This window comes from Sprattus sprattus (genome assembly GCF_963457725.1).
Source record: "Sprattus sprattus genome assembly, chromosome: 6".
Classification (NCBI taxonomy): Eukaryota; Metazoa; Chordata; class Actinopteri; order Clupeiformes; family Clupeidae; genus Sprattus; species Sprattus sprattus.
Window position 1 is genome coordinate 24,598,304 of NC_137925.1, and position 23,295 is coordinate 24,621,598.

Sequence of the window (23,295 nt, forward strand, 5' to 3'; positions counted from 1 at the left end):
GGCCACTCCCTGCCGTGCATAAATATGCAATGAGGTCGGGAAGTGCTTCTCATCCGCCTAGTGTTCATTTCTCCGTTCTTGGCGAATCGGAGATCCACGGAGAGGAAGGTCTGTCCGTGTGTGTGTTCTGGACATAAGTACATTTTGTTATAAATGTCAGATGAAGTTTTAAATACTCATTGTTGACCTAGCTACATGTTCATGAACTTTGTATGTCGAAATGAAGAACATCGTTTGAATGTATTTCACTGTGGAACCATTGTGTGATCATAAAGGACACCCCTCCTCCCATGTTCCTGTCTGTCTTGGTGGGGGTGGGGAGGGCTTGGTTCACAGTACGATTTTTATAATAATTGAGCCTTCCCTTCAACCTTCCCCGTCTCTCTTGTTTATCTCTTCAGCGAAAGCCGTTGAAGCGCCATGTTAATTCAACTGCCTGAATGCGTGCCTGCACGTCCTCGAAACAGCAAAGCATTGCGGGATCATATGATGGCTCCCTATCACGCTTTTCGATTTCTATTCAAGCGTCACTGGTCCTTGAATTATCTATGAAACGGAAAATACATTCCGATCAGCCATAGAAAGTAGCAGTGAGACGGCGTGGCCCGTTCGCGGTTGATACCCACTTGTCGTTATTTTAGAACGAAAACAATATTTAACAGGACACCAGGGTTTCCACGCGGTGTGCATGTGAATGGGTCTTACTTCTGATAGGGACATAAAGGCTGCTTAAACGACATTCAATTGTTGTAATTAAAATATTAGTCACAATGTAACCCCTCCCCCAATAAGCAACCTGTGTGCAGTAGCAAGCAAGCCTACTCAGAGAACCACATGGAGTGACAATGATGAACATGAAGCACATCGAGTGTAGACTACTCAGTATTGAGGCTGTCCTCCTGCAAATCCATTACCCTACTATACGGCTTCACTATTTTTGTCTAGTAAACAAGTCATAGACTGCATTCTGTGATTTCTTCTATTTTTAATAGAATAGATCTGAAACTTTTTATGACTGGGTTAGGGAACATGTCTGCCAGTGTAGAGTGCATTGTCACGTTGACAACAGAAATTATGGTTGTGCATCTGACCCTTTTATGGCTTAGCTTAAAAATCGTTAAAATAAAACAGATATGTAGGTAGATAGATGGGTGGGATAAGCTGGAAGCTTGGCAGATTCTGTCACATGGAGACCATAGAGCTGTTTACTTGACAATACACAAATTCTGACTAATTGTAGCCAAGTTAGCTATGCCTAGTAAGGAGAGCACCGCAACGTGTATGGGTAAATCCTCGCAAATATGTATATACCGCAAGCATATTTCCCTCAAAGCCACAAGCTGTATTTCTTAAATGTCTGTTTTACCTATGATTAAGATAGTAAAGTACAGTGTGTACATCAATGTATGAACGTTGGTTACGTCATTGAACTGCTCTGGCGGAATTCCTGAGACCTCCTCTATCCCAGCATTCACTGAGCAATCTGCAGCATATTGACAAAGAAAACAAAAACGGGGTGGGATTTGCCTAATATCGGACTGCTTTGTACAACGTACAGACACGATTAAGGTAAATGTTGTTTTAAAAGCTGATTCGTCATAATTCCGATCCTTATATGACTTGTTAATGTCATTATATTTTGAGCTTACAATTGTTAACTGACGTTTTAAAGCCTATCCCTTCGTTAGCATGACAGCTCTCAGCTAGCCAGCAATGTTTATTTCTATTCTTGCTACACACCCAATATTAGCTAGCTTGCCAAATTAGCAAGCATTGGTTATTGTTTTGTTAATGGCAGTTACATCATGTTGGTTAGATCAAAAACAAGTACAACATATCATAAAGGTATTGATGCCACGTTGATGTACTGTTTTATAATGTGATTTTCTATCCTGTCTTTTTTTACATTGCTGTAAATGCCACAGCTAGTTGGGTAGCTATTACGTTTTCTAGGGATAACACTTCTGTGCACCTACTACCAGCAGTGCCAAATTAAAGTATACGTTTTGTTATTGGTACATACTGTACTACAGTAATGCTGTTTGATTATGTCGATGTAGACGTTTACTAAGTTTGCGATAACTGGCGGTTCTACTCATCATCTCAAACGTCTTTTTATGAGGCTAACGTTAGCCACATGGAGCTATTCTTAAGTTACAGCTGTTATAATGGCTTACAGCTAAAGATGATCACATATCTGTTATATGTTGTCTTTTCTCTACCTTTTGTCGTCTGTTAAAACGCGACTAGTGTATATGACGTGTTATGTTTCACGAAATCTTGACAAGAAGGGCAGTTTTACCCAAAGAAAACACCCATTCTACAGTAACATAATTGCGTCTTTAGGCAATCAAAATTGGGGCAAAAGGGTTATGGATACACAGATCTACTAATATTGTCCATGCCAGGCTATGGAATCGACCGAGTACTGTTTAAAACTAGTAGTTCAAGTAGGTTGAGTCTAATCAATATTATTAGACGAAAAACGAAATGTTCCATTCGAAGCGACACATTGGTAGTCAATTGCTTGTTAAACATTAACCAGATGCATTTCATTGCTATACAGACTTTTCAGACAGTAAACACCCTCACGTGATTAGCCACGTGGAGCCCTCAATAAGTTGTTTTGCTAAGAAGACCATAAAGTCAACGACGTCATCGGTTGTGTATGTTGTAGTGTTTGTTTTGATAATTTATAACTTACTGCATTAAACATAGTTCCTGAACAATTGTATTATGATGGTTAACAGTTATGTCGTCCGGGCTCCGAATTGAAGCAGAAGTGTTACCTGTTTACTCGGTGTATTTTCTTATCCTAAGTAGAAACCGTCTCGACTATCATCACTATTGGTGCCCCTCTTTGAATCATTTAAGCATCCCCAAACTTTTATGGAAGATTTGGTACTCTGTTGTATAAGCCTATTATTATTATTGATAGTGTTTATGTTATTCTAAGTTATGTTCCTTGTTTTGTCTCCCAGGGTGCGAGACATGGTTTTAGGGAGCTGAAAGGAAGAAAGCTAGCTGCATCTGAAGGGGGGTTTCTTCACCTTCAGAGCTTAGAAACAGACAACCGCACAGGTGGGGACTCCCAGAGCAAGCAGGACACCGGGAGGAAGGAGAGTGAGCTCAGCTCCGAGTCAATGCAGCAGCAGAGCCGGCAGCCTGACCTCGTGGAAGGAAGCCTTCCCGTGTTTGTATTTCCCACCGAGCTGTTCTTTTATGCCGATGACCAAGCCTCCCACAAGCAGGTGCTCACTCTCTACAACCCTTACGAATTTGCCCTTAAATTCAAAGGTGAGTTGGATCCAAATTCCTGAACGTGGCATACCAGCTTAGTCAATTTAACCAAAATAAGTTGATCTGGAGTAAGTGCAGAATGACTATATAGACATATATCTATCCTATGTTAAATATACAGTAGCACAGTATATTGGTTGACCTTGGTATGTTGTTTTGCCAGTACTGTGCACAGCGCCAAACAAATATGCGGTGGTGGATGCCACAGGGGCGGTCAAACCACAGTGCTGTGTTGACATGTAAGTGTTGCCTTTTCTAATGTATGTATTTGCACTACGTGATGCACGGGTCATAACTAACTATACCACCTCCCTGCCCCTGACCCCCATCTCTGTTCAGCGTGATCCGACACAGAGACGTGCGTGCCTGTCACTATGGAGTCATCGACAAGTTCCGGCTGCAGGTGTCGGAGCAGAGTCAGAGGAAAGCGCTGGGCAAGAAGGAAGTCATGGCCACACTGCTGCCCTCCTCCGCTCAGGAGCCCCTTAACCCTCGGCCCCAGGAGGAGGAGCGCCGCATGAAGGAGCAGCTGGCTGATAGCGTTTTCTTCGAGCAGACTGCATTCCAGACAGGTACACCAGTGGCTGGTTGGTTTTCAAGACTAACAAACCTGCAGGTGCAGAGAAGCACTGCAACTAGAGCAGAATGACAGCCAGGTAGAAGGGAAGAAAAAAAACTGATGTAAATGCTGTAGTACTATTATGCCACCACTAGATGGCCCCAGATAGCAAAGTAAAGCAGTAAATATTAAAATGGCCGCTCTTATGGTAAGCAAAACAACCTTACATATTTGTAGCATTGTTTAACATTAAATTACTGAACAGATACATTTTTGCCTAGACAGAAAATGTTCATCCCTTAATATTCCTTGCCAGTGTAAACTAAAGTGGTAATGATGGGAAATAACGCTTTACTGTAAATGGGTGCCACCTTTTTAAAAAGAAATGAAAGGTTCAACAACATGTTGGTGGAGCTCCACAGACCTGTCATAAAGAGCATGGATGATGAACCAGGGGCTCTGTTCAAATGTTGATGAGTTGGCTCATTTAACAATCAAGTCCTCCTTAATTGTCCCCAATACAAGACATTGGTTATCTGACTGCTCACCTTGGGGATAGTAACATGTGGAGGTTGTCAGTTATATCATTGTAGTGAGTTCTAAGCATTAGTTGAGGTGAGATGAGTTCCCTGTTTGGTGTCTAGTCAAACATAGTCTATTCATACTATTTGGTATCTAGTCACACGTGGTAAAGTACCAGACTTAAGTTCATACTGGCGTAAGTTTGTTTGTTTCTAAAAAAATATTTAAAAATTCTCAGACCTGATTGAGGTATCTGTGTGTCTGTTTGTGTGTGTTGGACAGAAAGCCGTCCGGTGTCGGGCGGACCTAGCCTCCTAACGGTGCTGCTCGGGGTGGTGTGTATGGCCGCCCTCATGCTGCCCACGCTGGGCGAGCAGGAATCCACAGTGCCTCTCTACCTCCACTTAAGTGTTAACAAGAAACTCGTAGCTGCTTATGTTCTAGGTATGGAACACACATATCCACTCTCATTGTCAGTTTAAGCCTCAAGGTGATTTTTAAATACTTTGATCCAAGGTCCCAAAGTAAAACTCTACGCAATCTAATCTACAGGAAGCTGTTCAGTTGTCATTGATAAACGATGTACAAGTGGGTTCACACTGCTGGCACTGAGCTCTGATTATGTGTTGCTATATAGAAGATGAGCCTCGCTTTGCAACACTGTATATATGGCAGTAGGGCACATAGACTAAAAACACACAGCAGAAAGAGTACAGGTTATTTATCATACAAACTTTAAAGCATACTAGCTTTATCAGAACACTGTCCTTATCAAAGACCAGCCTGTTTGCCTCAGGACAGATTGTCCATGGGCTGATTTTATTTAATTTGTGACTTTCATTGTCCAAATGACAATGCAGTAAAAAGAACACAAAAGACACACATCACCACTCTGTCATCGAGCAGCTGAGGAGGTTAAACAGATCAGTGAGATGGTGACTACATCACTGAAGTGTTGACACTTCAGGTTATTTGGATTGCTTGAGTAACAGTATACACAATCCAAAATCTAGGTTTTTTTATTTAAGTATGTAAAATATTTAAAGAATATGAATTATTTTCCTTACATGATGTGCGGATAAGATGTAGCAATGGTGGATGTCCTCACTGCATATTGGGTGAAAACTAAGAGATGCCTAAGCTGTTTAAATTTTTTACGTCATTACTGTTTTGCAGGTCTTCTTACAATGGTCATCCTGCGGACATAAAGCAATGCGAAACAGTTACCCTCAATCAGAAGGGGTTAAGAAGAACACAATGGGGAAAAGTGTGTGTGTGCTCACACACGCTTACTCACACACACGCAGAAATGCAGAACATGTGGTGAAAATGTGGTGGAGGGGACAATAAGGGACCCCCCTCCACCATTTTAACACCTTCAAAACATAAATGACAAACATAAACTCATACCGTACGAACCATAAGCGCTGAGGGCGTGGGAGGGAACTACTCTCCATGTCCAGACACAACCACTGACAGAGCCCGGAGGAGAGACCTGACCCAGGGTCAAGTGTTGGGCCTTGTGAAATTATGAGCAGGCGGGCGACGGGATGGGAAACATTGAATTAAACATGTTTGTTTTACTCCATATTCTTGTGTGTCTGTGTAGTTGAATGGGTCTTGTATAATCTTTCACAGCTGTGCCAGGCTAAATGCACTAGGAGTCAATCACAGGTCCAAAAGCCTGGGGTTGGTCTCATTTCAGCAGGTCACGCTAAGCATTCTTTACTCACAATCACTTGCTTTACTTCCAAAATAATTCTGCACCAAATAGTTCTTCCGTAACAATAAAGTAGACCTTTCTAAAATATGTTTATTTGATTCACTTTGTATGTGTCAATAATTTTAAACGGGTATGTTACTTTCACCAAAGGTATTTCAGGTGTAATTGGGGATTTAGCCGCAAAGCAATTAGGAAGATAAGTAATGCCTGTTTTCATAAAACAGTCATCTATTTGTGAAGGTCCAAGTACACCATTTCTCAAAACTATGTTTTCCCCCAATGGTCAGTATGTTTGTTAGTATGGTTGTGTATCCATATCTCCTTTCTGGCCCTAGTCTGTAAACTGATCTATACTCTACTTGACCAAAGCATAGGTCAGTTATTAAAAGCTCTTGTGAGACGTTGCCCTTCAAAAGGCTGGAAAAACGTGTCAGAAGGTAGCCAGATCCCTGGGCAGAAATGGTAGTGTCAGATATAGGAGGATTCCCTTAATGACGAGCCCAGAGCTGGATGTCAATCTGTCGGCCAATAACATGATCAGCAAATTCGGATCAATACTCAACCATCTTGGAGAAAAGGTTTCCAAGGACAGTGTATATTATAATCTGACCAAGAAACTGAGTTTCCTAGTTCACAAAAAAAAAAAAAAAATCCATGACCTACTAAATTACAGAAAGACAAGACACTGGCCTTTACAAACAAAAAGACTGGGAGAACTTGATTTTCTCTGAAGGAATCGAACATACATGGATAACAGGTGCAGTTCAGTGATCACAAGATGGATTTTTAAGTCCAAATAAGTGAGCTTCAATTTGTTGAAACTGAAAAGAATGACACCTTTCCAATCCTGATTTCCCTTAATCTAAAGCCTCGTTTACATGGACCCTAGATTGTCAATATGATACAGATAGCTAATACAGATAGCCCTATCATTTAAGGGCAGGCCAGACTAAGCCGATTTTCATACTTTTGCGGAAAATAACTTGACAAACTGGCCTCCCGGCCAGATAAATCTGCCATTTGGAGCGTTACTTTCCGTCAAGGTTAGAATCCCCTCTCCAGAGTGGGAAGGTTGCAATCTACCCTGCTATCAGGGCCTGTCTGGCCGCAAATCGGGTTTGAATCCGCGAATCTGATGACGTAATTATCCCACGTGAACGCTGGAAGCTGTCAAGTAGTCACGTACATCTTCCCAATCGCAATAAAAACAAAAAAATGTAAGTCTTCTGTTCTGTTTATGGCTGGCAAATCTAAGAAGGGCACGTTTTATTCACTGAGTTACCAAAGCAGTCTTCTTTATGGGGACTCATTTACACTGCACTGAATTACACAACTAATATTACTAGATACATATAATAGTGGACATTACACTAGGCAACATGGATCTCATTCATATCTCATCCAGTCGAAATCTTAGCAGGATTGAACACATCTTTATTACAGCGTATCAACATAAGAACAGAACATGGCTAAATCTCCGCTTAGCGTGCTAATCACTACTAATAGCACTAGAAGGTAGCCCAAAATGTGGTATTTAATACACACGATCTATCACAGTAGCAACTTCATGAAAACCCTTACTTTCATTAGGTATGCACATAATGCATCACATACAGGTCGAACAATGATGATTTAAGCATAGGAAATGTATAAGGCACAGTATGGTCAACTACTTGGCGACCAACTTAACTAGTTGTAACTTGTCGTCTTCTTCTACGAGTCTTCTTCTCAATTTCCGGTAGCACCCTTCACAGCGCCACCAACAGGCCTTGCATATGTACTACAGCATATTCACCAGTTTCAATGGGTGTGTGTGGCCGTAGAACAGCGCAGCACAGCTTTGTCTGGCAGCGATTGACTAAACCCGAATACGTTCCGGAAAGTATGAAAATCGGCTTAGTCTGGCCTTACTCTTAGACGAGCACTCTCTATCCGCAACGATCGAAGTCTGGGGTAGAAAGTGAGTAGATTTGAATAGGTACGGGGGCTGGTGTTCGTCTGCACGGTTTCACGCAACCTGATGACGTCATTGCCCCACGTGATCGTTTCGCGATCTCCAACCACTACATATACAACTTGTTCTCCCTCAAAATCTCACTCGTGGTGGGCCTCGAATTCACTAACATTAACCCAGCCTTCTGATTTTTGATTAGCCTCCTATCTTGATCTAATTATTCTTATTCAGACGTAACATAACTTTCATGACCACAAATATAAATTGGCCAGCGATTTAATTTGCTTTTTTATTCATAAATGTATGTAAAATGGTCGGAGCAAAGCCTCATGGGAAATGGGATGACAGACATGTCATGTTGTACTGTTCCAAACTCTTTATTATAATAGAAAAAATAATTAATTTTCGCATATCCTTTAGTCTGACCACTGATTTTATTAACCATCATAATGTAATGTTGTTAATTGGAGCTTGAATGTCTTGTGTAATGTGTTTATCCTCTGCTGTTTAGTCTCTTCTTCTAGGTTTTTCAGTTGTGTAAATAAAGCGCTAAAGCGCCACCAATAGGCGTGGGGTATGTACTACAGCCCGTTCAACACAATCTGGTGGCTCTGTTTTTACACAAATCTCTCGTTACCAGGCTCTGTCTTTATGAAATTAAAAGATTCGATAGGTGTGAAAAGTGAACCAGATTCAGTGAAACTAGGCTCCGTATAAATTCAGCCTAAAAGATTAATGAATGCTTTATTTGAGACTGTAAAGTGTGGTGCTTCAATGGACCTCTTCGTACAGCTAGGTTATTTAACTTAATGTGACAATGTTGAAGAAAAAAAACAACAATTAACATGCTGAAAGTAGTTGACAAATCATTTATTTTGCCATGTGAGCATCACTATGTTGGAGGCCCTTGATGAACGTTGTTTGTATTTTGGGGATACGAGAGGACAGCAAGTGTGAAATCCAATCACCACTCGCCTTCCACTCTGCAACTTGACACCAGACAAACCACATTTATACACAGCGCCACACCGCACACACATTTAAAGTCACTGTCTGTTATGCTCGGAGCATGAGGACAGTTTCAATGTTTGAAAATTAAATAATGAACGAGTCCACAAGACAAAAAAAAGTGAGAAAAAAAATATACTGGAAACAAGAAAATCAGTCAACTACTGAGACAACAAGGCTAGTGAACTGCAGTCTCCTTGTCTTTTCTTATCCTTTGTGTTCACCGTTTAACTGAAATGTCACTGCTCTTGTTTGCTTACCATGTTACAAACAACTGCACTCAATTAAATTCACTTCAATAAAATTTTACAATCACCTCCTTGCTTGCACATAAAAGAAGACTTTATAATACATCATACCATGCTTCAACATGTTTGAAAAGAAAAATGTCCAATAAGATTGATTTATAAAACCCATCTTTTTAAAAAACTATGCAATAACTAAAATAACTACAGCCCAAATGAATAACTAGACAACTTTCACAATTACAGCTGTACAACTCATATATATATATCTATATGTATAACGTTATATACAGACCTCTTGAATGGCACACAGTTCATGAATCAGTAGATGACCCCATTTATCCCTAGAGAAGCAGACTCACAGCTCTGTTAGCAGAGGGATGCCACAACAGCTTACAGAAGAACCTGATGGCTCTGAACATTTTGATGGCATTTTAATGAATCGACACCAAATATTAAAAGCTGTGCTTTTCATGACAGCAGTAGCATACAGACTCTTAGAGTCTCTTTGTGTTGTGCAGAGTGGCTTGCCATTCAAAATAAAAAATACATTGCGGAATGGCCTTCAGCACTCTTCTTTTCTGCTTTTAAACAATCAAATAACTATTGAGTTTAAAACTGCCCCCTCACCGTCTAGTGTGAACACAGCAAATGGGTCTCCCAGGAGAGAGAAAGAGAGAGAGAAGATGGTGAGCACTTAATACAGTCATCACCTGATTTGTTCTCTCCGATTGCTTGTTAAGCTTGAAAGTCTGGCTGTACTGCAGTGTTGAATGTCACAACTACTTAAGCCCTCTGTAGTGTTGTCATCCTGAAATAAGTGGTACACCCCCCCCCCCCCCCCCCCCCAATAGACACACACATAACACTGCTTTACAATTATATTCTTTATGGAGAGTTGCTCATTGCATCTGGTGGTGTGACTACATCCGTATGGATCCGAACATGGATTCCCTCCCTCCCCCCACACACACACACACACACACACACACACACACACACACACACACACACACACCTAAAGCTGCTGTCAGTCCCCACCCACATCTAAATAACAAAAGGGGCCGTTCAACACTCAAACCTTTAGGTGGACAAAAGCACAAGCCCTCGCCCATCTGTGCTCTCCTGGAAGGTGCTCAAAAGCTCCACTAGAGAACAATTGTCGCTTCGCCATTCGCCAAGCACTGGGCTCTGCCACAGTCAGAGCGGATAATAATAAACAAATTATAATTGGTGATATTCATCATATTTACACATTACTTACAAAACAAAAGCCAAAAAAGTAACAACAAAATAAGTTAAATCTTTTTGTTTGTTTGTTTTTCTTTAAGCAACTCAGTTCATGTTTGGCGATTTGTGCATGTCCAAAGACAGACCTGGATTTTTTTAATCGCCACAGGGGATTTTACAATCACTTCCAAGACAAAAATAAAATAAAAAAATAGTACACACTGAGAGAGGACTCATTTAGCAGACAGATGTATGTATCAAAACGATCTACGCCCTCCCTCCCACACCCTCTCTTCTCAATGTGCAGGACTCACTGTAATGAAACGATGCAGGGGTGGATGACCCTCAACACTCTGGGATAGGCCTTAGCACCGATTTTACATCCATATATTATAGCAGCTGGTACGAGGGTAGCGTCCATGTGTAATCTCACACATGCGGAAAACGGCCGCTGTGTTCCAACACATGCTCTCTTCCTGTTTGGATTTGCTTCTGTTCTTTTAACATACAAAAAAATAAACACCATTTCTCACCACTAACCTCCCCTTACAACATCATGAGGCTCTAAGGGGTGGGAGGGATGAATAATCAACACAAACTCCAACAACATTCGTGCTCGGAGAGGGTGATGAAGACGATGTTTAGGGAACGGAGGTGGGTGTGGGGGGGTCGAACGAACCTCTCCTGCTGCCCAGCAGCACTCCACCTCTGCCGCCCGTCGTCCATGCGGCTGGCTGGCTCCTTACTTGGGGGAGCGATCCTGCAGGGGGGTGAAAGGCGAGCCGCTGGGGGAGGGGGACACACCCTCCATCTTGGCGGGGGAGCCGGAGGAAGAACCCACACTGCTGAGGCTGCCATCCAGCAGGTCTGAGGACAGGCTGCTGCAGGAGAGTGATAACACCATTCATCGCACACATCCACACGCTAGGCAACACCCAACACTCCCTCTACTCAATATGTGCAAACAATTCTTCCACAAAACAATTCATAGTTGTATGGGACTTAACTTTAACTTAACTTTTCAATGTGGATGTCAGCAAGCAAAACTTTACCGTTCAGTAATAACCACAGTATAAAATCAGAATAATTGTTAAAGTATTAAAATAATAATAGGACAGAGGTGAAAATCAACTGAACAAATGACAGATCCTCTCTGTCTTAATAAAAATATGTTTTAAAGTTACACAGTGGGTCAGTTACTCACTCAGAGGTCCGTAAGTTTTAAAAACATTGTTTAACTTAAAAACAATAAGTTCAATGAGTAATGTAGGAGTATTATACTACCGACTCAGCCTGTTCTTGAGAGACTGGTGGCCCTGTTAACTCCAGATTCTTATAGCATGCTTTATTACTCTTTCATCTCATTATGTGGAGACAGAGTGTTATTTGTGGGGGTAAACCCCCCCCACTGCATGCATATACCCTCCCCAGATATGCATCTTCCTACCTCCAAAGCCACTTACGTTTTACATGTGAATACCACTTCACCTGAGCTGGGAATCGAACCTAGGACCCTGTTGTTAGTAGATTGATGCTCTACCAAGTGAGCTATGTATTATCCGCTCACACCACTGCAGAATGTAACCGCTACTTGGTCGATGGTCGTACTCTTTGCGGTGTGTTCAAGTACAACTTTTTGCCCAAAGACACAGACCGCATGAGGTGAGGCAACAGTCGGCCTTCGTCACCACTATTTCTTTAATTTGGTATGATTGATTTGGTTCGGTGTGTCTCTAGCTTTAAGGGGAAGATGTGGTTTTGGGAATCCTATTTGCAGAAGAATGATTGCAGAATGTGTGGTCGGCACAATAGTAGGGGTCGCTCACCAAAAGCCAAGTTGTGGCAGATGAGAGACCTCTGTGGACAACATGGTAGTGGTCCCCTGGAAGAGCCTTTTTGGTGCGCTTTCTGTTTCCATCTCCCCTGGAAAGAGATCCAATTAATAGTTAGTCAACTCTGAACATAAATCCATGCAGAGGCAAATACCATCCACCGTAACATGTACAACATAACACCCAACATAAATGTGTAAACACACTCATTGAAGCATTTTATCAGTTACCCTTGTGCCTTGCACAGCCTGATACTGCTGTCTAGTGTTTTCTACGCATGAAAGAGATGAATGACCGGGCAGACTCACCTTTTCGCTTGAGTGGACCAAGGATGCTAGGCCGTATGCAGTTGATGGGGCTTTGGCTTCTACGGCTGTGAACACAAAAGCTCTTGTTAAAATGACTTTAAAAAAACTGTTTACATACAACACAATCTAACCCAATCTACTCCAGAGATACCTTCTTGGACCCCGTCACTGCCTTATTCGAGTCCATGTTCAATGCGAGTCACACATGCATAATTTTACAACATTTGACCAGTCTTGAGTGGAGTGCAGTCACACCAAATGGCTGGCTAGGATGCAAACTTGTCTCTCGCAATCACTTTCTGCGACATGGGATTTCACACTACACAATCCTCTCGGGACTGTTCATATGCCCGCCAAAAGTGTTTGGCAAAGAAGCTCTTTCGGGCTTGGCTATCCAACATTAGATAATTTTTCAGTTAAAGTATCCTTCTGTAACTAGGTCTGTAAACTCATTCAGTAGATACATAGTAAGTTGTGTGTGCTCATATCTGTAACACTTAGCAACATAAAATCAAATACAAAATGAGTGCGATATAGGGAGAGTGAATGTGTTTTAAAAGCTAAGTGGAACACTGTGCTTGGAAATGTCCACTCCATTCCCCATTTTTTAAGCAAGTTACCTCTATACATTTCAGACAAAATCAGACCTAAAGAGCGAGAGCCACGCTTGAATAGGAATCTACCATCCCACTCTAAATACTCAGATCAAGGCCTCAGTCCTGACCCAATTCAGAATACAAGACAGTGTGAGAGCCTTGTTGTCTAACTTACACAGTCTGCAGGCGCCGTGTTGGACTTGGGACTGGGCTGGGGGTCAAGCCATTGCTGCTCACCAGGATTTGTAGGGATGGGGAGAAACATTGCTGTTGGCAGAAGGGAAGATACTGAGGAGGTTAACAGACAAACACAGTCACACCAAACAACTGATAGGTATTTTCATCCCATTTCAAGATCCTTGGCGCAGACTGAACCAACCTTCTTCAGTATCCCACGAGTAGGGGATGGGGCAGGTGACACAGGCACAAAGTCAATCCGCTTTGGAGATGAGGATGAAGACTTCTCAAAGTCGTTGTCACTCTATAAAGATGGGGGGGGGGTTATCAGACACAGATATACAAAATGTCTCAACACAAATAGGATCCTCTGAACATTTCATATGGTAACAACATTCAGAAGAAATGTGGGAGTTTTATACTACCGACACAGCCTGGTCTTGAAAGACTGGTGGCCCTGTTAACTCCAGGGGCCGTATTCACAAAGCCTTTTATCTTACCACTAGGAGTGCTCCTAACTCGCGCTAAAACCTTTTACGTAGGAGTAATTTCTTAAAAGTGATTCACAACGGCTCTGAGACCTACTCATACTAAGGATAATACCAACTCCTAAGCTTAAGATAAAAACTCCTTTGCTATGGATGACGTCGCTTCTCATGCACGAGTTTAGAAGGGGTGAGGACGGTGATTGGTTGTTGACAGGCTCTCTCATTAAAAACTCAGTCCTAACATCCCCCTAACGATCCCACTAAATAAACAGAAAATAAGAGAATAACCTAGGCTTCAAATGAAGTCATATTAAATAGTTATGGACAGTGCACTTAGCAGAATGCACACGCATGATGACAAGTTTGTGCATCCAACGAGAATGACGCTTTGCACGTTAAGAGAAAGAGAAATTGCCGAAAAAAACACGGAAATTGCATGAAATCAAAGAAGTAATAATTAAAGCACCCTGCAAACTATGCGTGAGGCATGGGAGGACATATGTGTTAACATAAATGCTTCATTCCCTGCTGTGTGTCGCTCTGTCGATTACTGCGAGAAGCGGTGGTATGCGCTCCAGTCACAATGTAGGATGGAGATTGCGGAGTGGACTTTAAAAGAGCCGTTGCGGCTACAGGTATTGTGTCACCAAAATAGGCCTCATGCGTATACTTGCATGTTGTAGTTCAACTGTGCTCCCGGTTGTGGATTGAGGAAGGGTGTCAAAAGCCATGTCTTGCATGGATGGCCACTGTCACCCAACAAGTGGCATCCAGCAGGTACATGGTGCCGCTCAAAAAGCTGGCGCAGACCGCGCTCTCCATTAAAATGCACGAATCGTGAGTAGATCCAGGCCACTTCGCAGCAATATCCATGACTGTGAAATTTGGATCAAACACTATCTGTGTATTAATTGAATGTACCTTTTTGCGGTTTACAAAGACGTCCTCATCTCTGGATGGAGCAATTATTTTAATGTGTGTTCCATCGATGGCACCCACGACACCGGGCATTCCTGCAAACGCCATGAAATTGACCTTGATCCTTTGAAGTAGGCGATTGTCCAAAGGGAACCGGATAAACTGTTGTACAATGTCTGGTCTACAGAGTGCGGTGATTGTTTGATGAATGAATCGGCTTACTGATGATTGCGATATTCTGAAGTCGTCTGCGTTGCAAAGTTGCATTTTCCCCGTAGCCAAAAATCTTAATGTTATCAAACATTTAACTTCCGGACTGATTGGGTTGTTTCGGATAGTTGGAGACGTGATTGCATCCCGCACTAATTCTAGTAAAATGTTGATGCCTTCACGGTTTAAACGATATCTTCTCAACAATTCAGAGTCGTTCATTGTCTCCAACACGTTACGTCTGGCTTCAGCCATTTTAAGACTTTTTGTGAATAGGTCTTAGTGACTTAGGAGTCCTCATGAGGAGTTTTAAGCTGTCCTAGACTTAGGTGCTACTTTTAGGGATAAAATATTTTGTGAATTGCTCTTAGTAAAAAAAAATAGGAGTCCTAAATTTAAGACTGACACGCCCATTATTTTAAGGAGTTTCTCCTAAATTCGCCACTTATGAGCTACTTTTAGCCCTAAGATTCTTTGTGAATACGGCCCCAGGTCTCTATGGCATGCAATTATGGACCCATTCCCATCATGTCAGGCAAAGGGTCATTCATGGACTATTGAGCCCATTATAGCACGCAGACATGACTGATCAGTACCTATGGCAAACCACAGCTATTTTCTATGATGCACAGCAATGCGGCAAACCTCACTCACTTGACTTCCCACTGGGGTGGAGTCATTTTCCCCAACCATAACAAAAATGCTTACCAGACTCAAACTCTCCTCCCAAGACTGGCTCATCTGCATTGCTGCCTGGACCTCCCTTTAAGGAACCAAAGAAAGGAATGGAATGAGACTTTGCAGTGGCAAAAAATAACTATGAATAGTGTAGGTATGGTTCCAGACATCCATAGTGTCCAGTGTCAATAACTAATGTATATTACTATTCTCTTGTGTGTTATTATGAAATTGTCATAAAAATGTCATAATAACACACAAGAGAATAGTAATTTACATTAGTAATTGACACTGGATTATGCTGAACACTCTTTTCCTTACCGTTCATGTGCAGTCTCTCTGTTCATTACATCAACTCCTTCTTCCTGTGGGACAATTATTATTGCAATTATTTTCATAAAGTAGAAGATAAAGTTTCAGTTACATGTAATAATCTGGTTTGTGGGGCTGCCTCACATTTACACCACCTTTAAAACATTCAAGCAAACGGTCAGTCTATAGAGAAAAGTAGAGAATATGTTGAATATTTTTTGTCACAAGGCATCTTAATGGTCTTTGAGCATAAAATGTTGGGCTTGGAGCGGGGGGGCTCTCTTCACTCTGCAGACTGATTTAAGCATGGTTTTCAGTAACACACACTCCCCATGCGGAAAGGTGGTCATCTTCTGCCATGCACATATGGCTGATTATCCAGCTCATGTATCAAACAGAACAGTGTGTTGGTATGAAGCAGAACTAACATGTCAAATGGTTGTGCACTCTGCAGAACTACATTCTTAAATGCGTCATGGAACACCAAAACGTTTTAGTGTACCTGTTTAATCTGATGAAGTCTGGTGCTTGGAACCCGGATGGGTGAGGAAGGAATCTGTAAGGCAAAAGCAGGTTGAGAGAAGACCAAAGCGTTAGTCTACAGAGCACATTTGAAAAATAAAAAACTTTAAAGGAATGAGAGAATCATCATAGGCCAGTACCACATTAGGTCGGTTGACAACAGTGGTGCTATTTCTCCTACTTCGCAGGTTCTCTCTCTGGAACACCTGTGAACTGTCACTGAACAAGAAAGCACAACAGTATGACGCATGTAAGTTGAGGTAAATGTTACACACAATGGTCTTGGTTTTCTGAGATCTTTATTTATCAAAAATATCCACACTCGGCAAACAAGATAATAAATGCAGCATGATATGCCAAATATTTTTACATACGCTTATAATACCCGTTTTGAAAAAGGTCAACTGTAAAGCATTTTTAATCTAATAATACCACGTGAACACCAGAAGAAACATACCAACCTTAGGCCGTTTATCATAGGAGCACTGTTGGATCTCCTCAAATGCCCGTCGCTTTGGACAAGGGACGATGGTATTTCGAGGTCTAGTTCCATCTTCTCTTGGGACATCATTCCTGGATCATTTATCTATTTTCTTACTTCAGCTGATATTTTTAGATAACGTTACGACTGCAACGTTCCAGGTTGCGTTGTGAAGTACCGTAGCGAGCTGCATCGTTACAAACGTTATATGTGCCACTAATTTCGTGCCGGTTTACATCTGTGGCCCATGTCTCTACAGCGTATTAAAAAGTAGAGTTAGGATAACTTCCTTGCTACCTTAGCTACTTCCTTAAATTGTCCCTGACTATCATATCTCTTTTGCCAATGATAACACAAATGGCTCCATGTTTATCACGCGTTAAATAAGTGGGGTAACGCTATCGTTAGATGTGTAGGTAGCGGGAAAACTATTGTCAAGACGTATTTCGGTGCTAGGTCATTTTTCTATTTAGTTACGGCTACTGTTAAATCAACGTACTTATCAAATAGAGTCGTCGTGAACAGCAGACGTTAGTAGATGTGCATGGGCTAGCGTCCAATAAGCAAGCTGAAGAGCTAGGTTACTTCTAAATGGAATAGTCCACGCACAACTTCGCTAGCAGGCCAGTTAACTAGCTATGCTAGTACCCTTAGCTTGTTATGTTGTTCGGACAAGCTAACTACACTGAACTGCAACTAAACAAGCTCATTAAGAGATTTTCAACAAGTCTTAATGTAAGCTGTAAGTAAGATGACAAGCTGCTTAAACAAAAGTACATTGGAAGAAAAGGACCATAAACATGTGCCTTCTCTGCTTTGTACAGCAATCGTATAGTGCAATGGTCTGTTAAGGCACACAAATGTTAGGAACAGAAAGAGAAACCAAGCTGGGTAGCTAAGGTAGCTTTTCAGCAAGCTAACTAATTAGCCATTAATGCTGATCTTGCTAGCAGTACAAATGCTAGCAAGCTAACCAAGAAGCTACATTACCGTTATTGCATCAAACTAAAGCGATTCAGTGATTCTCCGACGCTCACAATGTCAATGAGTCTGTTTGAAAATGAGGCTGTAACAATGTCCAGAACTGCAGAATTTAGAAAGCGCAGTGGTAATCAATGCTAGGCCACAATTTCACAGCACTTCCCGAAGACGCTGAGTTGTACGTCACACCGTGCCGCCTGATTTCAATACTTACGCAGGCGTACAGCGCACATTTTGTACACTACCCTGGCTACCATTAGTAGTAGGGTGTGTGGTGGTCTTAACACTCACAATAGGCTTTTACTTGTGATCCCGAATAAATTACAACATACTGCTCTGAGATAGATGAAGGTCTTAATAGGTTAAATACTTTGACAATGATGATCATGAGTAGCCTTAGTATAGGTACTGACTCAATAGTTCATGAAAGGGCCTGTTCAGATTGGTAGAGAATATAAATTATTTACTTTGCTCTGATTATTCTTCAAAGTGAAGGGAGCTATTCAAATTCTATTCTGTGTTTGGGAGGGAAATTTGGAGTTCATTCAACATAATCTTAAGAGGACTCTAAAAATGGAATTTGTTTTTCTTTAGTAAAAAAGCCATAGTCATTTTGTTCAGATTCTGACATTTAATAACCACGATAAGTGCTATCTCTCAGAGGAAATTGTGCGGGACTACAACCTGTCAAGGGGGTCCATCCCAGAGCCATGAACCTACATATTTTAATAAAAAAGCACTAACCTGCTTTTGCCAGGTTTTGCCTGCCATAACATGTGGCCAGATCGAATTTTCTTTCGAAACCTTTTCATTGGACACAACAATGCAACAATCTCAACTAGATTGAAAATGACAGAGGTGACAGTTGTTTGATACAGTTCAGTCTCTATATTAGTTGTGGTTAATTCTCTGTACAACGTTGCAGATGTCACTCCCACCTTCTCAAATCTGTTACATCTATTAAGGTTCACTTTAAGTTAAAATGTTGATGTCCAAAATCGTATTAACTGGGTATGAGTGATAACAATGGTAGCCTGCTCTGCATTTCATTGTGCTGTCCTTAGCCACGCATCTTTAAACCATGTCAGTGGGCAAGAGAGAGAATAGACAGAAGAACTAAATGCACTGCTGTTTGTGTTAAGGCATTCCTCTCAAAATGGTGGCACACTTATTTCCCCATAGTCCAGCTTTGCATATTTTTTGCCTTTACACAGAGAGCATTGGCAATGTGCTATGACAGAGTCACATGTTCTTTACAGCTCACTGCATGGCCTTCTGTCTGGCAACAGACAATGTTTCTTTTCTCTGGCCCTAATGAGAGACACAAGTTGCAGAGCCAGGCAACTGAGGGGTCATTACTCAGGTCAGATGATGCTAACATTGGAGACAGCAAACCAGTAGCAGAGTGATATTTCAGTGTGGGGGGAAATCCTTTGCATGTATTACTTCTTCATGCACTCAGCTGTCAACATTTGAAATATTTTAAGCTCAGATATTTTATATAATCTATAATTGCAATAATGACCGGGCAAGCTCCATCTTTTACCATTCGAGATTTGTAGGCGGTTTATTATAGTGTCTTCAAACAATGAGCATAATGGGCATATTCAGTGATGACTGACAACCAGAAAAGACCACACCAGTTACTAATTGCAATACCAAGTTATTATTTTCTAGTCAGATCTAGCATCTCACCACTAATAACAGCCTACTTACAGGGTCAGTTTAGAAAGCTTTTTAACTATCTTTTGGAGTGCTTACCTCTGGCTCATCAAAATAACTCTAAGTCATTGTATGTAGGCTATGCTATGAGACAATGAAAGGCTAAGCGTATAGCCTTTCTTAGTAATAACTTAATTACTTGCTAAACCGGTGTAGAAACGTGTCACAAATGGCAACTGTTGCCTTCGTCGGGGTAATAGGCTACTGCACAGCACAGTTTGTCAACAGGCATTCAGCTGCCTGCCGCACCTTACGTAAAACCTTTCTTCAACACGGTCTCGCAACCGTAACGAGCTCGTTCCCTCAAATAATGGTAAACAGCCATTAGTTACGATAAACAGTCCTTTCAACAGTGAATGTTTAAATGTTGTGGTTGCAATGAAAAGTTAATTAACCGGTATGGTTTATGATAATGCCACAATACCGGCGGTTCCAGGTTTAATTGCTTTGTCCCTGACAGTTTAGATCACTTTATTACAGAATTGGACAAAAAAAGTTCACACAAATGACACCGTAGGACAAACAGAAGTGTTAAAAGTGTGCCACGACATTACGGACTCTATACTCCTCCTACGTTCGAAACTACAGGGATGTTTCAGTGCTCATGCTCCCACAAAGCTTTGCAGGAGACCATACAATGAAATTTAGAACGTTTTTTTACGTTTCGGCGCCATTTTCGATTGGACTGGAGGTGAGTTTGGGTTTTTTAAGGAATTATTTTTCGTATTTTTTTTCTTCACTCAAACTCCTATCCCCACCATCCTAGTTTGTGAAATTATAATGTGTTAAGTATCTCGGAGTAAAGTCTGTAGGGATAATGCAACTTTAGAATAGTTCGCTAGACGCGACTGTCAGCACTTTTACGCACAATCCAATTTTGTGATTTTGCCTTAAGACGAATTATAATACCAAATACAGTTGGTTTGACTTGCACCGTCTTATCGCTGACAGTGTTATTGTATTAAATACATCGAAATACCATGCGATATGTATTCAACGTTATTTAGCTTTTTAAGCGATGTGAGTCTTTACCTTGTACAATTCCAAGCTTTGTCTTAGTGCAATTTGCAGCGAGTAATCTCTCATTGGAGTTTCATGCAAAGGCAGATGTTTTCCGATGCGTTTTAATCACCATTCAAGTAGCCTACTCAGCAATTCTGGAAGTCATCGTTCTTAATTGTGGAATTGTAGTTAGCCATCCTTTGTTGCTCAGGTTGACATTAATGAAAGGTAATGACAAGAAGCTTATTTTCTTTTTCTTCTAAATAAGTCAAATACATATTCTTTACCAGAATTTGATCACAATAGCTGTAAACGACCACTGAGTAGCCAACCTACGAGTTTGCCACTAACAAATGTGCTATGAGGTGACTTTACTTTAATGTCTATTATAAATTATTATATGTTTTAGGCACTCCGTCGGGCCTTGTATATTGCCTTTCTTGTGATGTAATGCGGTCTTAATAAATTAAGCCTAAGAGGCATCGTAAACATTTTGAGCAGGCTACTGTGTAAGACGTCTAACTAGTCACAACCAGATATTTTAAGTTGGCTACATGGCCGTGTAGCCTATAGCCTACCCACAGTACTTCGGTTTCCATTCATTGGGGCCTACATCTTCCAGATTATTGTGGATACCTCTGTTATATTCGAAACACATAGGCTGTAATGTTTATAGCCAATATCACTATAGTGTTCAGTTCCTGTAACTTTAATTAGCCTAGATATATTGATAAACTCACTCCTAATTTCCTCGGTGTGAGAGGTGGACTCTGGCCAGGGCCGTGGATTGACGTAAAGTCAGCAGAGGATATGTCTGGTCATGTCCAAGTTAGAAGCATTCTGATGTCAAGCGCTTGATCAGCCACGTGCTGTCAATTGCAGGCTTTTTAAAATGTTAAGATAACCACTATAATCCTTGCTGGAGCACAGACTAGTGTGAGAGCATTATTTTTGGGCTAGAGCTCACAAATTAATATAGCATTTGCACTTCCTCAAATTCTTCCTCCTCCCCCTGCAATGATAACCCTAACTAATGAAATAATTGATCATACGGGCGCTCAGTCCAAGTAAATCAACACTTTTGTATTTATCTCTTAACTACAGCTCTTGTTTCAGGCAGCACTGCCCTCGTTGCCCAAAGGTAGCGGAGAAGGACATGCATGTTGAGGCCTGTTCTCAAGGTAAGTTTTGCACAGCTCAAGTGCCCTGTAATCTATTTACCACCAATATACAACAGGGGGCGCTACAGATCCGGTTGAATAAAAGCGAGTGAACGCCATTTCATGCTGAAGTAGACTTTTACAGAATAAACAATAAACGCAGTTAACATCTAAATTATTTGATGGCATGCTTGATATATAGGCTGATCTAAATGTGGAAAACAGATTTTCCACTCTGACGTTATTAATTGGAAGCTTGTGTTGACTTGTAGCCTATCAAGGAAATGGCCAGTTTAACTCTATAGTAACAACGATTTCTTACGTGGTTGACCCGCTGCGGTAGCAGCACGTCATGGTTTGTAGTGATAAGGTGGTACGGACCATGGGGAGCTGCTGCTGTAGTGGCAGCATTTAATTCCTGTCGGCCGTCTGAAGAGGTGTGTCTGAATAGTTAGCCTCACATCCCCATGGGTTGCGCTGTAGCAGCACGTAAATACTGGAGTTGAGTTTAGTCTGTTATCCAGTGTTACTGTTCTGCTCCAGTCAGACCTATCAACGCCAACACGATTAACATGGAGCCTGGACTGTTACAAAAATATAGGCTACAAGAAGTTTTGTAGTAGGATGTATACTTTATTGACAAATAAACAAAATATATTGAAATGAAACTCTGCTGTCTATTGTGGTAAATGCTGAATGGTGCAAATCCTAGTCTGTGGACTTTATAAGAACAATTAACACATACAATGATCAAAGAGGAGCCCAACTTAAGAAGGCCCTATTGTTTATTGGTACAGTAGTGGTCTAATGTTGACACCATGATTCTGTAATCATTTTTCAAGTTCACGTAGGATACCAGTGAAGAACTTATTGAGCATGTTGTAGGGCATGTGAGGATGTCAGGCAATCAATGCAGATATGTTTGGAACTATGTTTTCTCAGTCTGACCAAATTAATGAATTAATTAAAAGATTTCAGAGGATGTAGAGGAAGAGAAAGATGAGGTTTTTTTTTTACCCTAAGACTTGGGCAAAACAAAACTCTTGAGTATATGGTGGATAACATAGATGAGACAGATGCATCTCCTAACATTGAAGGGTTGTTCTCATAAACTGATTCAATGCTAAGATTGATTAAGAGTAGTTTTAAGCAAACATGAAATAGCTCAGTCCTGATACATGAACATTCAGCTCTGTTGACTTTTTCTGATCACACATTCACCCTACACCCTGTGTGTCCCTACTTTTATTTTAAGTTGTGGTGTGAATTCTTACACAGAGGTCATCATTTTGCCAGACCACAACTGAAACAATAAATTCAACATCCAATGCCTGGTTAACTTTGTGGTAAATAACCAAAATAAAAAA

At 41.2% G+C, this 23,295-nt stretch overlaps 2 protein-coding genes across 3 annotated transcripts; one reads left to right on the forward strand and one right to left on the reverse strand.

Moving 5' to 3' along the window:
* Window positions 1–68: 68 nt before the first annotated feature.
* mospd1 (motile sperm domain containing 1) lies at window positions 69–5,969 on the forward strand. Of its 2 annotated transcripts, none has more exons than XM_080840071.1 (6): window positions 69–108; window positions 2,982–3,297; window positions 3,464–3,539; window positions 3,640–3,872; window positions 4,664–4,825; window positions 5,558–5,969. In XM_080840071.1, exons 2-6 carry the CDS (start codon window positions 3,144–3,146, stop codon window positions 5,587–5,589), a joined length of 657 nt encoding a protein of 218 aa, XP_080696197.1. In that variant the 5' UTR covers window positions 69–108; window positions 2,982–3,143; the 3' UTR covers window positions 5,590–5,969. The 2 variants fall into 2 exon arrangements, with proteins under 2 accessions (XP_080696197.1, XP_080696196.1); XM_080840070.1 differs by lacking the exon at window positions 69–108 and adding an exon at window positions 1,474–1,569.
* A 4,203-nt stretch (window positions 5,970–10,172) lies between these two features.
* pabir2 (PABIR family member 2) lies at window positions 10,173–18,173 on the reverse strand. The gene is made up of 10 exons (XM_080841305.1): window positions 17,044–18,173; window positions 16,723–16,801; window positions 16,563–16,616; window positions 16,070–16,113; window positions 15,779–15,833; window positions 13,657–13,758; window positions 13,453–13,544; window positions 12,682–12,746; window positions 12,368–12,464; window positions 10,173–11,422 (listed from the first exon to the last, which is right to left on the reverse strand). Exons 1-10 carry the CDS (start codon window positions 17,151–17,153, stop codon window positions 11,284–11,286), a joined length of 837 nt encoding a protein of 278 aa, XP_080697431.1. The 5' UTR covers window positions 17,154–18,173; the 3' UTR covers window positions 10,173–11,283.
* Between the last annotated feature and the right edge of the window lie 5,122 nt (window positions 18,174–23,295).

Excerpts from the sequence above, each read along its gene's own strand:
- pabir2 (XM_080841305.1), bottom strand. The coding sequence starts at position 17,153 with ATGATGTCCCAAGAGAAGATGGAACTAGACCTCGAAATACCATCGTCC. Across the intron at positions 13,759-15,778 it reads GGGAGGAGAGTTTGAGTCTG|AGTGACAACGACTTTGAGAA; the intron begins GTAAGCATTTTT and ends CCATCTTTATAG. Across the intron at positions 12,747-13,452 it reads ACACGGCGCCTGCAGACTGT|CCGTAGAAGCCAAAGCCCCA; the intron begins GTAAGTTAGACA and ends TTGTGTTCACAG.
- mospd1 (XM_080840071.1), top strand. The coding sequence starts at position 3,144 with ATGCAGCAGCAGAGCCGGCAGCCTGACCTCGTGGAAGGAAGCCTTCCC. Across the intron at positions 3,540-3,639 it reads CCACAGTGCTGTGTTGACAT|CGTGATCCGACACAGAGACG; the intron begins GTAAGTGTTGCC and ends ATCTCTGTTCAG. Across the intron at positions 3,873-4,663 it reads GCAGACTGCATTCCAGACAG|AAAGCCGTCCGGTGTCGGGC; the intron begins GTACACCAGTGG and ends TGTGTTGGACAG.